This window comes from Glycine max, chromosome 8, assembly GCF_000004515.6.
Source record: "Glycine max cultivar Williams 82 chromosome 8, Glycine_max_v4.0, whole genome shotgun sequence".
NCBI classification, from domain to species: domain Eukaryota; kingdom Viridiplantae; phylum Streptophyta; class Magnoliopsida; order Fabales; family Fabaceae; genus Glycine; species Glycine max.
This window is the reverse complement of record NC_038244.2, coordinates 35,082,459-35,097,742: the sequence shown is the minus strand read 5'-3', so window position 1 is coordinate 35,097,742 and position 15,284 is coordinate 35,082,459. Positions and strand designations below refer to the sequence as shown.

At 33.7% G+C, this 15,284-nt stretch overlaps 3 protein-coding genes across 3 annotated transcripts; 2 read left to right on the top strand and 1 right to left on the bottom strand.

Moving 5' to 3' along the window:
• Positions 1-761: 761 nt before the first annotated feature.
• LOC121175237 (secreted RxLR effector protein 161-like) lies at positions 762-2,347 on the top strand. The gene is made up of 2 exons (XM_041017770.1): positions 762-1,221; positions 2,295-2,347. The coding sequence occupies exons 1-2, from the start codon at positions 762-764 to the stop codon at positions 2,345-2,347; spliced, it is 513 nt and encodes a 170-aa protein (XP_040873704.1).
• Positions 2,348-3,174: 827 nt separating this feature from the next.
• LOC100818293 (probable polyamine transporter At3g13620) lies at positions 3,175-4,112 on the top strand. Its single transcript, XM_041018464.1, has one exon. It carries the CDS (start codon positions 3,561-3,563, stop codon positions 4,041-4,043), a length of 483 nt encoding a protein of 160 aa, XP_040874398.1. The 5' UTR covers positions 3,175-3,560; the 3' UTR covers positions 4,044-4,112.
• Positions 4,113-13,221: 9,109 nt separating this feature from the next.
• On the bottom strand, positions 13,222-14,891 carry LOC100786224 (protein HAIKU1). Its single transcript, XM_003531915.4, has 2 exons — positions 14,732-14,891; positions 13,222-14,596 (listed from the first exon to the last, which is right to left on the bottom strand). The coding sequence occupies exon 2, from the start codon at positions 14,539-14,541 to the stop codon at positions 13,663-13,665; it is 879 nt and encodes a 292-aa protein (XP_003531963.1). The 5' UTR covers positions 14,542-14,596; positions 14,732-14,891; the 3' UTR covers positions 13,222-13,662.
• Between the last annotated feature and the right edge of the window lie 393 nt (positions 14,892-15,284).

Sequence of the window (15,284 nt, the reverse complement as noted above, 5' to 3'; positions counted from 1 at the left end):
TGTGATAATTCTTAGAAGTGGTTAAATGCCATGAAAGAAGAGATAGATTCCATGGAACATAATGGTGTTTGGGACCTTGTAGAATTACCAAAGGGTTGTAAGAGAGTTGGTTGTAAGTGGGTCTTCAAGACTAAACGTGACTCTCATGGCAACCTTGAACGTTACAAGGCTAGATTTGTTGCTAAGAGATTTACTCAGAAAAATGGCATTGATCATAAAGAGACATTTTCACCAGTCTCACGAAAGGATTCTTTCAGGATTATCATGACATTAGTAGCCCATTATGACTTGGAGCTACATCAGAAGGATGTGAAAACTGCCTTTTTGAATGGAGATTTAGAGGAGGATGTTTATATGGACCAACCAATGGGATTCTCAGTTGAAGGGAAGGAACACATGGTGTGCAAATTAAAGAAATCAATATACGGTCTTAAGCAAGCTTCCTGCCAATGGTATTTGAAATTTAATGATACCATTGTTTCCTTTGGATTTAAGGAAAACACTGTTGATCGGTGTGTATATCTGAAGGTCAGTGGGAGTAAGGTTATGTTTCTAGTCCTGTATGTTGATGATATATGCTTGCAACTAATGATCTTGGTCTTCTTCATGAGACTAAGAAGTTTCTTTCTAGTAACTTTGAAATGAAGGATATGGGTGAGGCAAGCTATGTGATAGGGATAGAAATATTCCGAAATAGATCACAAGGATTGTTAGGCTTGTCTCAAAAAGCATATATCAATAAAGTACTAGAGAGATTTAGGATGGAAAAGTGCTTAGCATCTCCCGTTCCAATTCAGAAAGGAGACAAATTTAGTCTCGCACAATGTCCTAAAAATGATCTGGAACGGAAGCAAATGGAAGCAATTCCGTATGCATCAGTTGTTGGGAGTATTATGTATGCTCAGACCTGCACTCGACCAGATATAAGCTTTGCAACCGGAATGTTGGGAAGATATCAAAGTAATCCAGGAATGGAACATTGGAAAGCTGCAAAGAAAGTTCTGAGATACTTACAGGGAACAAAAGACCGCATGCTTACATATAAGAGGTCTGATCACCTAGAGGTGATTGGATATTCAGACTCAGACTTTGCTGGATGTGTGGATACAAGAAAATCCACTCTTGGCTTTGTATTTCTCTTAGCCGGAGGAGCAATATCATGGAAGAGTGCAAAACAATCAGTTGTTGCTGCATCCACCATGGAAGCTGAATTTGTAGCATGTTTTGAGGCTATAATTCAGGCTAATTGGCTGCGGAACTTTATTTCAGGGCTTGGAATTATCGACAATATTGCTAGGCCGCTGAAAATGTATTGTGATAACTCCGCAGCAGTATTCTTTTCTAAGAACGACAAGTACTCTACGGGTGCTAAGCATATGGAATTGAAGTACTTTGCCGTGAAAGAAGAAGTTCAGAAACAAAAAGTGTCAATAGAACATATTAGCACAAAGCTTATGATAGCTGACCCTTTGACAAAAGGATTACCACCCAAGACATTTATAGAACATGTTGAAAGTATGAGCATTATTGTTACTGATGAGCATTAAGTGTAATTTACCTTATGTAATTTTGCTGACACTCTGAGCTCAATTATGATATGTTTCTGATTACCTGTTCTCTATGTTTGCATGCATGTTTGTGTTAAAGTAATGTTAACAGGTTTTTTCTTGAATGAAGACATTTTGTTGGACCAATTATGTACTCCTAACTAATGGTCATATTAAGGAGAAGACTAATTTGTAGTACATGGAAGGGACTATGTCGATTAGATGATGCACAACCGCCATGACTCGAATTGGTTCCTATTCTTAATCATGAAATTATGATGTACCCAATGTATAGAAGAATTTAGTCAATTTTTAATGCGCATTATGTTAGTTAATCTATTTATTTATTTAGTCCATAATGTTTATTAATGTCACATGAGCCAAGTGGGAGAATGTTAGAATTAACGACTACACATCATTATCTATTATTTTTTATTGATTGTTTGTGAGAATCATAAATTTCAAGATCCTATTGATTTTCTATAATTGATAGTCTAGGAAACCCTTAAGAATTTTTTACAGGAAAGACTACCTACCAAAGACAATTTATTAAAATGGAATGTCATCGTGGAGGAGGACGACTTGATGTGCCCGTTATGTCTCCAACACCGTGTGAGTCCTCAACTCATATCTTCCTATTTTGTGATGTTGCCCCGAGGATCTGGAATTCATGTTATCAATGGCTATCCGCTGAGTTCGCTACTGTGTCTGCGTTCTCTTTAGTTGATCATTTTGGGATACATTCAGATATTGGAAGTTCTAAGTTGAGTGTCATATATGGAAAGCTGTTTGGTGTGTAGTAATCTTTCGTATTTGGAAGGAAAGAAACACATGCATATACAGGGAACATATGACGGATTGGAAGGTCATGCTCCAAGACATTGTTTTTCTGGTGTGATCCTAGCTAAGTTCCCTGCTACCAAGGTTCAATTTTGTGTAGTCGTGTAGTAATATACATGCGTGTTTATTGCGCTGTTAGATGGGGTATTTGATGAGGAATTTTTGTGGGTCATAAGATTATATACCTGTAGTGTTGGGGGTTGATGATCACTGGTTGGTATATAACTAATGAATAGGGGTATGGTGCTGTAACAACTCTCGGGTTATGGTATATTTATATCAATTTTGATGTTAATATACTATAACCTATTGCTGGGTTTGGCAATTGATAAGAACGTTTTGTAATTTGGGTTACTTCTGGTACCACCTTGTTTCAAATTTTCTATCAATTTAAGAATATCAGTTTATTTTAAAACACTTACCACTCTAAAAATAAATTTATCTAAGTATCATTATTTCACCTAAATATTTCATTATTCACAACAACACCATTTTTTTAGTAAAGGTGATTTTTTTACAGGTTTAGTAAAGGTCATTATTCTTATAATATAATAATTGATACAATGAATAATTATTTAAAGATATATGTTTTACTTTAGATGATGTATAATTTGAAATGAAAAAAGTCTTTTTTTTTTTACAAAATAAACAAGTACTTCGGGATATTTTTTTTTGAGAGGGATGAGGGACGGCAAATTTACTGTGCAGGGATTTTTTTATAAACAATTTATTAAAGGAGGTCTCATTTATAACAAATTGCAGAGGGGGTTTATTTTTTTACGTGGGTGCCGCCATTGACACTGCGAGAAGCTTGAACCGCCAGTGACAATGGCGGGTAAGGGAGTACCGTTAGTTATAGTGGCGGGACAGGCTGGAGAGAGAAGGGTGGTGCCGCCATTGCTCGTGACGGGATTGGATGAGTAGGAGAGAGAAGGGTGGTGCTGCCAACTGCATTTGTGGGACACGTTCAGGGTCTCTTACCTGATACCACTTTTCGCTGTCACCGGAGCTGTTTTGGTTTATCAGACTCAATGGGAAAACGGGTTTCACGCGCAGGCTGCGGAGATCATCGCGGGAAAATGGTTGAAAATATGGATTGATTTTGGCGCGGTTTTATCTGCAATTGGGCTTTTCGAGGCCCAATTGAGCAGCAGCGCGTATCAGATCCTGGGCATGGCGGAGATCGGGATATTATCGAAGCTTTTCGGTGTTCGGTCTAAGTGGTTCCACACGCCGTGGTTGGGGATTTTGGTTTCTACCATAATAACGATCGGTGTGTCGTACATGGACTTCACCAACATCATTTCCTCGGCGAATTTCTTGTACAGTTTGGGAATGTTGTTGGAGTTCGCCTCGTTTCTTTGGTTGAGATGGAAATCTCCTTCCATTAAGAGGCCTTACCGTGTTCCATTGAAGCTTCCACTTTTGGTGGTGATGTGTTTGGTGCCCTCTGGGTTTCTGGTTTTGATTATGGTTATTGCTACGAAAACTGTATATTTGGTGAGTGGGGTGATGAGCGTGGCTGGGATTGGGTTTTTCTTGTTCATAAAACTCTGCAAGAGGAAGAAGTGGGTAGGGTTTGAACAAGAGAAAGATGATGGCTTTGAAAGGGATAATGTGTCTTCGCTGTGTATAAGTGTAGTAGTCTTAGATTGAGTCCACTCTCACTCTAGACTATTTTAAGAAATTAAAGTTTCCTGTGTAATTATTTTTAGAGAAAAAGACATGTGCTTGGTCAATTAGAAAACCTCATAGAAGGAAAAAAATTATGAAAAAGTCAATGAATTTTTTAATGACAAATTATTAGTATACTAGTATTTATTTTATAATTTAAAAGTTAAGAATTATTTATATGTTAAGGTTTGGTTATAATTTAAAAATTATAATTAAAAAATTATTTATATGTTAGTGTAATATAAGAGATAAATTATAATTTATCTTATATTACACTAACATATAAATTATAATTTATCTTAATCATGCTACATAGGATAGACCGTACCAATTAAAAAGCTTTTATAATTCTTCTGCTTTACTCTTTGCTTGCATGTGTTTGTGTATGCCAACATTTGTGAGTGCATTGATCATATTTTGAATACCTTTGCAACGTAGGCTGCTATAGGCCCTGCTGTGACCTCGTTAGCTATGATTATGCACCGAAAATTAACGTCCCCCCCTATCCCGCCAGCTCCAAAGGCGGGAGTGCAGTTACGTGTCCCGCAAATGCAGTTGGCGACACCACCCCTGAACGTGTCCCGCAAATGCAGTTGGCGACACCACCCTTCTCTCTCCTACTCATCCTATCCTGCCAGCAGCAATGGCGGCACCACCCTTCTCTCTCCAGCCTGTCCTGCCACTATGACTAGCGGTACCCCCCTTACCCGCCATTGTCACTGGCGGTTCAAGCTTCCCGCCAGTGTCAATGGCGGCACCCACGTAAAAAATAAACCCCCTCTGCAATTTGTTATAAATGAGACCCCCTTTAGTAAATTGTTTATAAAAGAACCCCTGCACAGTAAATTTGCCGATGAGGGACAGAGAAAACGGCATGTAAATTTTGACACCTATATTATTGGAGCTGGACGAATGGACGATTTTATTTCTACTATTGAGTAGGATCAATCTACAGTATTTGTGTGGGAAGGAGAAAAAAAAATTCAATCCTAAGCAAAATGTCCAAGTGAACGCGAGAAAAAAAAAACTTGTTTAAATTAAAATGTCCATGATTATATTAAAAGACTTAAATTTACTTTTAAACTCTATAGTATCACAAATCACAAATGTGTAATTTTAATCCTTATAAAAAAATTAGATTACTCATTTGGTTTTAAACTTTATTTTATATGTTATTCTAAACTTTTTTTAAAATTAAACAATTTTAGTCTAATATGCAATTGAAATTTTATGAAGACTAAAATTACACATTTAGGAAACTTAATGAGTTCTTTGAGAGATTCCTCAATTTTGAGGAATTATTTTCTAACAAGACTAGAGCTGCCTTGATTCCTAAAGTTACTCCTATGCAACATGAACTACCACCACCACCATGAGCAACAATGACGCCTTCATCTCCCTCATCCTTAAAAATTTCCTCAAACTAAAATATATTGTTTTATCTTTTTGAATTACAACAAATTGATAATCATAAAAGAGTTTAATGATTATGCATTCATGATATAAAATATATCATTTATCTTTTTAAATTACGATAAATTGATAATTTTATATCGTCATTCAATCACATATCATCGTTTGAATTACTTTAAGATAATTATTTTAAAAGTCAAGAAACTTACATTACATAATGAGTTGTAATTGGATGACTTTGTAAAACTTTTCACACTATCGTTGCATAGCCCTTTTTTCATATCATAAAAAAAACATAGTCTCTCTGAATTCGATATTTTATTACTTGACGACAACCATGTACTTGTGGTTTTCTCCTATCAAGTTTTTAGCGTTGTTGTTAGAGACTATGTTTTATGATTACCAATTTATCTCAATTCAAAAAGATAAAACAAGATATTTAATTTGATTGGAAAGAGAAAATATTAAGATAAAATAAAAAGGGGAAGTAAATTAAAATAAAGAAAAAATGACAAGAATTAGATAAAATCAAATATTGTAGGTTTTACTCCAAGACTCATGTTCAATTAATCTATTGAGTCAAGGTTCTTCCTAATTCTCTTTTAATGTCGAAATAATCTAAGGTAATCTCCATTCTCTCTTAAGAAACATAGACGTATCTAATTGAACTAACCCCTATTGTTGTGGTGTTATGTTCAATTAAACTCTTTATGCTTATTACTAATTCGTTTCACCCACCTAGGATTAATCTTACTGTTGTGAATCAAAACCTAAGCTCTCCTCTCATGATTTCAATGAGTAAGTTCACCTCTCAGTTCATCCCTAAGCGTCTATCATGCAAATGGTGATCAAGCGTCTAACATGTATAAGTTCAATAAGAGAAGAATTAAAAGAACAAAATAGAAGAGAACCTCGAATAATTAGATTATCTCATTATCATAAACCATAGTCAATGGCTAAGCCCCAATCCTAAAGAAAAATAAGAAAGCAATTAAATATAGAGAACAAAACCAAGAGATGAGATAAGAACATCCGAGCTAGGGAAGAAGAAAGATGAATTGTCTTCCATCCCAATCCTTGTGTCATCGCTCCTCCACAGGGTTTCCCTGTGGGAATTTACCTAAACAAACTCTAAAAGGTCTATTTAAACCTAAAAAAGTAAGCCAATTACAATCAAAACAAAAAATAAACAAATGCGAAACAAAGTGTTGTAGAGTGCGTCACTTGCATAGACAAAATCGCATTCAGGACTTGAGATCCTTGACTTAGTGTCTTCACAAAAGTTGTAGATAATTTTGTTCTTGAAATTTAGGCACCAATCTCATGTCATTTGATATCTACAACTCAATATATCCTCAAAACAATACACATATGTCATGTCTTCTAGATCAAAGTCACTCAAAGCATAGAACCCCAAACATCCATGGCAATCTCCTTACCTAATCCACCTTTCCAAGGACCAAAAACACAAAACAAACCTAAAAGTCTTAGATTATGAAAATTAAAGAAAATAAACATGCAACTAGTCCCAATTAACCCAAAATGAATGCAAACCTACATGAATAAATATGAAAAACATGGAATAAAATACAATGCATCAAAACTGAACGTCAAAGGACAACGAAGGTGGATAACCAGAGTGAGGGGAGAGGAAATTCATGTAGCCATTTATTTAAGGCAAGAGAAATTAAGAGGTTAGAGAGGGTAAAATAGGAGGCCTATTTGGCTGTGGGGAAGGAACGCCAAACATAGACGAAAGAGGAAGAGAGTTTGTGTCATTCAAAGGCACAACAAGACCATTTAATCTTGAAGGTATATAGGAGGGTTAAGAAGCAAAGCAAAATAAGGTGGATGGGGTTGAACTTGGGCACCAGCCCTTGAACCTGTACATGTAATTGAATGTTCAAGGTGATAAACTAATATTTGATTGTATTTTTATGTGAGTTTTCATGTCATATTCATGTATTTTGGTATATTTTATTTGACAAAACTCAAGGTTTGATATAAGTTTGTGAAAGACAGGTGCTTAAGAGACTTTATTTCAAAAATAGATAAAATAAACTTGAATTTTTGGAGCCAATCAGAAGACCAAGGTCATGGTAATTTTGTATGAGTGCAATAATTTTGTACGCCAATGGTATGCTTGTGTTGTGCACCTATCACTTAAAGATTACAAGGATCACCTACTAGATTTAAATCCTAATTAATGTTAGACAAGTGGCCTCAGATATCTTAAAGAGGGGGGTTGAATTAAGATATTACAAATTATTTCCCCAATTAAAATTCTATTTCACTTTCTATTCAAGTTACAAATTCCCTTAACAATGAACTTCTTAAATAATGATTCAAATAGAACAATTTGAATATAAATATAAAACAATAATAAATAAAAGAGTTTAAGGGAAGAGAAAGTGCAAACTCAGATTTATACTGGTTCGGCCACACCCTTGTGCCTACGTCCAGTCCCCAAGCAACCCGCTTGAGAGTTCCACTATCTTGTAAAATCCTTTTACAAGTTCTGAACATACAAGGACAATCCTTCCTTTGTGTTCAGAATTCTTTTACAACAAGAGACCCTCGATCTCTTAATCCCTTAGAGAATTAGAAAGAAGAGAAGAATGAATCTCTCTTGAAAGAGATAGATTTTACAATCTGAGCACTCAAATGATTCCTTATTGAATTGCAAGTGTATTGGCCAAGGAATTCTTAAGAGGATAAAATGATTTTGCTCTTTGAGAGAATAAACACTTGTTGTTCTGAAAAACTCTGAGCAAATTCGTGTTCTAAGTCACATATATATAGACCTTTGGTGGTCATGTAAAACCATTTGAGAAGATGTGACTCTTAGAAATAATTTTCTGAAAATCTTCTTTGGTAATCGATTACAGGATTTGTGTAATCGATTACAGCTTTTAAAATTTGAATTAAAACATTTATTAACTGCTGGTAATCGATTACCAATATTGTGTAATCAATTACACAGTCTAAAAATTTGAATTCAAAATATTTAGTAGCTGTTGTAAATCATTTTTGGCCACTGGTAATCGATTACATCCTCTGGTAATCGATTACCAGAGAGTAAATCTCTTGAAAAATACTTTTTGACTTAAATTACTTGGTCAAACCTTTTGCTATATCAATTAGGAATTCCCTTCCTAAAATACTAGTGATCATCTTGATGTTGTGGCTTGTATTCTTGAATTATTGTCTTGAATTTAAACTTGAATGGCGCATTTGCATCATTTGCATCAAATCATCATGATCATCATCAAAACACCAAAGTCATTTGCTTCTACAATTAATTGATAAGATCAAGAGATAATTGATTCTTTAATAAAGGAAAGATAGAAAGAGAGTCTCCGCAAAATATTATAAATAAGGAAAGAAAACTTCTCTTTTTAGGATATTTTATTTATTTAAATTCTTGAAAGTTCTTAAAGAGAAAAGGATTGTGTGGGAGTCTATTTTCTATGAAGGAACATAAAGATCACAATTGGGACATTTTTGACTAAGATTCCCTCTCTTTTTTGTATGTTTGTGTTCTTTTTTGAGATTTCTAGTTTCATCATGGTCGTTAATGGTTAGTCTCCCTAGTTTGGGATTGTGATGTAGTTATACACTCTACCCATATTTATTTTAACGAAACACTCAATATTTTCTGATCAATTAAATCTTCTTTATTCTTTAATGTTAATTTGAAATTGATCACTCTGAATCTTAATCTATTGCATGACAATGACCATTTGGTAGATTAATTAATTGATAACCCTTGTTTTGAACCTAATATGATATTTCTCAGATCAATTAAGTATTGATTATGTAAATGTATGAATACAGGTTTTTGATGATGCCAAAGTATAATCAAACAAGATTGCTTCAAGAAACATTCAAGATTAAGCAAACAGAGATTGCTTCAAGATTAATTCAAGGTCAAGCGAACAAGATCAAGTAAATCTAAGATAAGAACTTAGTAAGTTTGTTTAAAGAATCTCAATTTGATTGCTTTAGTTTGGCCTCAACATCTTTAGTATCAAACACTCTTTTATCAAAGGCTAAATCAGTTCAAAAAGATATTTTTGAACTGGTAATCAATTACCAGACTGTGTAATTGATTACCAAAGAGTTTGTGAACATATTTATGACTAACGGCACAAAACTGTTTGAATTTTGATCTATGTAATCGATTACCATAATCCTGTAATCGATTACCAATGAAGAGATTTTAAAAAAACCTTTGAAAAGTTATGACTCTTCAAAAATATAACTGTGTAATCGATTATCAGAATCCTATAACTGTGTGTGTGTGTCTGACTTTAAAAAGTAAGAGAGAGATTTTAAAAGAGAACTTAATTGTTAAATGCTCTCTAAACAATTATTGGCCAAATACTTGTAAATCAATTGACTATTCTTCTAAGATCTTCAATTTGTATTATCATCTCTAAAAGAGAGAAATTCTTCTGTACATTCTAAAAACATTGTTGTGATCAACATATTGTTTGTCTCTTGACTTGTGAGAATCTTGAACACAAGGGTGAGGGATCCTAAGGTGTGTTCAAAGTCTATAAAGGATTTACAGAGATAGTGGAAAATCTCAAGTGCCGCTTGAGAATTGGACATAGACACGAGAAGTGGTCAAACTAGGATAAAACGAGTTTGCAATTTTCTTTTCCATTATCTCAATTATTTTATTGCAATTTACGTTGTCTTGCGCATTTAAAAGAACATTATTAAATTGATTGCTTCTTCTTCTTCTTCTTCTTCTTCTTCTGCATTCTGAGCCTATCATATATCATTTAAAAAAGGGGGTTAAAATTTGTTAGTGGGAAAATTTTGAAACTTAATTCACCCCCTTAAGTTATTGAGGCCACTTGTCAAACAGATTAGATAACACAATGTTACTAAACCATGACCAAAGGTTAATAGTAAAATTTGGAATATAAAAAATTAACAATATTTTGGGTTTTGTTAGAATTAGGATTGGAGAAAATTGGGGTGAGTATGAAATCACAATCCTAGGTTTCTTATTGTAACTGTTTTCACATCAACTCATATTTTTTATTCTTGTTTACTAAATTGAGCAATTGGCCAAAACTATTTTTTTATTTAATTTAGCCTTAATTGCTTAATTTTACATAATTAATCATTTGAGAACATAACTGGTCGTTTAGGTTTGATATCTTAACTTTTAGTTTACTATTACTACTACATAATATACATTTGTCCTTGTGCAACCTTATTTTATGCATCACAAGTATCTCATGTGAGTAGAGATTGATGACTCAACTATAGTTGAAAAAGGTTCCGGGATGGTGAAAAAGGTTTCAGGATGGTTGTTGTCTAAATTGAGCATATATAATGGTTGGCAAGGTGTTGTTGTAAGGAACATGCAATGTAGGTTTCTCATAGGACAAAAGGAAAGGCCTAATTTTCTGCAACCTCATACTTTTAGGTTTTGGGGGTTTGGATTGAGGATCTTGAGAGGGTGACCCTCTAAGCTATTGAACAATATTCCTGAACTCATTTTTGCTTATGTTGTAAACTTGAGGCCGAGGCTTGAGGATTTGCCAAAGTTAAAGAAAGTTAGAAAATAAAAGAAAGTAACTATGAATTGACTAAAATACAATTTCTGTCATCCTATTTTCTTAAATATGTGATTTAATTTTTTTATTTTTTAATTGAGACATTTGGTCTCGCACCCCTTTTTAAAAAATGACAATTTTAGTCCTTCCATTTTTTAGTTGACAAATTCCATCCTTTAATTTTTAAAAATCCCCAATTTTAATTCTCATAATCAATTTCAGATGTTGATTGTGCACTTTTTAAAATCTTTTTTATTATAAATTAAGCTTATTAGTCATTAAATAATTAAAATATCATTTTTCACATAATTAATAGACACATTTAAGTTAATGTTAATGGAGTATACATATTAACATTTGACATTAGTCACATGAACTAAAATTATAAATTTTTTAAAAGTGAGAGATAAAATGTCTCAATTAAAAAATAGGAAATTAAAATTAATTTTTTTTTAAAAAAAGAACAAAATGTCTGAATAAAAATAAGAAGACTAAAGAATTTAGAAAAATAAGAAGACAAAAATTACATTTTAGTCAAATGAATTTTACCTTCTTGAGAGAAGAGAAAGAAATGGACTGAGTACTGGTCTTAAATTTTGTGTGTAAATTGCTAATATATTCCAATGAAAAATTAGGTTTGATTATATCAGCAAATCTCATATTTGTATATAGTCACTCTTTTAATATATAAGCAGGTACTTTTTCAAAAAATAGAGGTGAAAAAGGGTGATGAAACCCGCGGTTAAAGATAACCTAAGAGTCGTGTTTACCTGTTCCACCTACTAGTATACGTGAGACATTTCTAAGATACCTCAAAAAATGAACTGCAATGCTAATTGCAGATACAATTGTTTTTTTTTAAAGCAAAAATGACATCTGCAACTTAAGTATGAAAAAAAGGGGACACCATTCTTTTTATGCTCCCCTGAAAATAAAGTCTATTGGTGATCAAAAGCAGATTAAAGCGAGGAGAAAAATAAAAGTACCTGAATCTTCTTCAGATCACCACGAAGATTATCAGTATCAAATTGTTAAAATGATTTATTTGATTTCCAAACTTTCATTTCTTTTCTCTTTTTTGATTTCCAAAATGTTAAAATGATTTGATTTCCAAAGTGAGAGGGGAACCAGAGCATATCACAGATCAAATTTAACCTAACAATAATACTAGCACATTGACTACCACATAATAGAAATAAGAAATAAGGTGGCCTAAACTTCTCCAAAAACACTTAAAGGAAAAAAAAATAAGGAAAAAAAAAAACTTTTCCCACAAGTTAAAATAAACTCGTGTATGTGCTAAATTATAGAAGCTCTCAGATTTTAGCTTCTCCAAAAGCTTATTTTAACTAGTATATAAGCTAATTTTGACTTATGAAAGAAACTTATTTTCTTATTTTTATATCTTATAAGCATTTATAGAGAAATTTATCCAAACAGACTAACCTATACTTGACCTTACAACCATCCAAAACAACTCAGTAATGCAAGACAGACATCAGAAATCGCCATGTTTGATTTATGTATAGATACTGCAGAAAACTTGTTACAAAGTCACTAATGGGAGAGTCTAACAAGGCAAACCATCAGCATTGAGGAACCTATAAATTTGTCAAAAAAATGCAATTCTTAAATTCTAGTTAGAAATATACAGACACCCTCTGTATAGCATGCTCGCAGCTAGTTAAGTATGTATGACACTAGCAAATTGTGAGGTAAACTTGAAAACAGGAAAATAAACTAGAGAAAATATAACAAGGGTACAAGGATGGTTATGAGAAGATAAAATAATTGTCTAGTGCACTAGTGTTAGTAATATATATACTTCAAGTTCTTCACATAAAACAATAGCTATAATATAAAACTCAACGCAAATGAACCAATGAAGTTGCTATATTATATTCTCTCCCCAGCTGCGATGAATTTGGTGTTGTCATTCATTATAAATAACGAAATCTACGAGGAAAGCATTAACAAATAATTCCTGTATATAATTATTTTATCATTTTACTCAAAATCAATATGTTGTAATTTTTCTTTTCTAGAGCCACCTCAAATAAAGCCAACTACGAAATCTTCCAAAACAGCCATTAACAAAATAGGAAACTACTTGACATGAGAAATAAAAAATAAATGTTGAAGAAGCAGATATCTTTATAAATTGCAAATCACTTGGAAACTAACTATGCATTTTAACATGCAATCCATTATATTACAAAAGAACATCACCTATCCTACATAACAAATATTGTCTGTAACCTACTTCAGTTCTTCTTTTCATGTTACACTCCATTCATCCATCTTACAGCTCCTGCCCAACCATCCAATTGAGTTCCTGATCTTAAATATAACGCTAATGTATAAAACTTGTAAAAGTAAAAGGATTGCAGCCATTATGGTCATCAGCAAAAGGAAAAAAGAAAGTTACAGGAAATGAAGAAATTGAACAGTAAAAAAATACACCTTACAATCTTACAACTTGCTTCTACTTTACATGCCAATGAACAAAGCTTTTGTGATTGTGAGATCAAAGATCAGTTTAGTTAGTGGGGAGCATGATCTCCAATGAAGCATGAGGCTAAAAATGAGAAGGTTATTTATTGATGAACTCACCTCCTGGGACTTGTGATGGGGAAAAAGCCTGAAGGAGACAAAGGAAACAGTCCCGGGGAAAGCGGAGGCTGTGGTCCAGGGCCTAAAATCCCTGACTGTGCAAATGGTGAGAAAGGAAAATTGGGAGAAAAAGGAGATGGAAACTGAAAGCCAGGGGACAACAGTGGTGGATAACCATACTGGGGGGAGAGGAAACTCATGTAGCCGTTTGGTGAAGGCAAGAGAAACTGAGAGGTTGGAGAAGGTAAAGGTAAAATAGGAGGTCCATTTGGTTGTGGAGAAGGAACAGCAGCTATAGCAGGAGGAGGAGGAAGAGGGTTTGTGGCATTCAAAGGCAACATAGGAGGGTTAGGAAGCAAAGCAGAAGAAGCTGGATGATGATGGGGTTGAAATTGGGCACCCCTTGAAGTGGGATCTGTAATTGAATGTTCAAGGTATCTCATGTAGGCAGAGATTGGTGACTCAGCTATATTATTAGGGTTTGGTGATGGTTGTTGTCTAAAGTGAGCAGGTCTAGCTGCTGGCAAGGTGGTGTGCAATGGAGGCCTCACATAGGGCAAAGGGGGAGGCCTAATTTTCTGCAACCTCATACTTTGAGGTTTTGGGGAATTGTTCTGATTCTGAGGAGGTTTGGATTGAGGATGATCCTGAGACTGAGAGGGAGACCCTGTAAGCTGCTGAACAATATCCCTGAAATCATTCTTGCTTATGTTGTAAACCTGAGGCTGAGGCTGTTGCTGTTGCTGTCTACCCCCATTCATGCTGCTGTTGTTGTTGTTGCCATAATTGGGCTGGTGTAATGGGCTCTTCCTAATGTTTTTCCCCATTTTGTTCACACCCAAATTATCATTATGCCTGTTTTTTGACTCATCCATTCTCTTGCTATAAACACAAACTCCAATTCACAAACTATTATATTACAAGGACAACCTGGAAATTGACACCATCAAACACAAACACAAATCAACCTCAAAAGTCAAACTGGGCAGTCATGGTTATTATTGAATATTTATCATAGCAATAGCATCCCAAATGAATGAACCCCAGAGAAAGCAGAGAACTTACCCTTTTCTGAAGATTCACGCAACCAAAGGGGAACTCTCTCTCACCGGATCAAATGAAGACGGGTTTCAGTGCGGTGGAGAAAAGACCGAAAAAGATTGGAACTTATCGGAGGGTCTAATAGTAATAATGAGACTTTGAAGAATGGAAAGCGAAGCTTATCTATCTGCTACTAAATAGTTTACGAGTAACTTTTCTTGTTCATTCTATGGTGTAATGGGCTCGAAATGAGTTAAATCTCAGTGTTTGGTATGAATCTTTATTTTTAATTTGAAATTGACTTAAAATTAAACTCTGAACATCTTGATTTTGTTTAATTTGATGTATTTAAAATTAATGTTTAATGTATACATGATTGATGGACAAAAATCTTTTAAAAATATAATTATTTTATGTATTTATTTATTTATTTTATGTAGAAATAAAATTAATATGAAATTAATTAAGAATTAATTATATTAATTCAATAATTAACGTATAATTATTCTACATGGTTTTATTTATTTGTTTGAAAAAAAAATTAAAATAACTAAAAATAATTAAAGGAATTTAATAA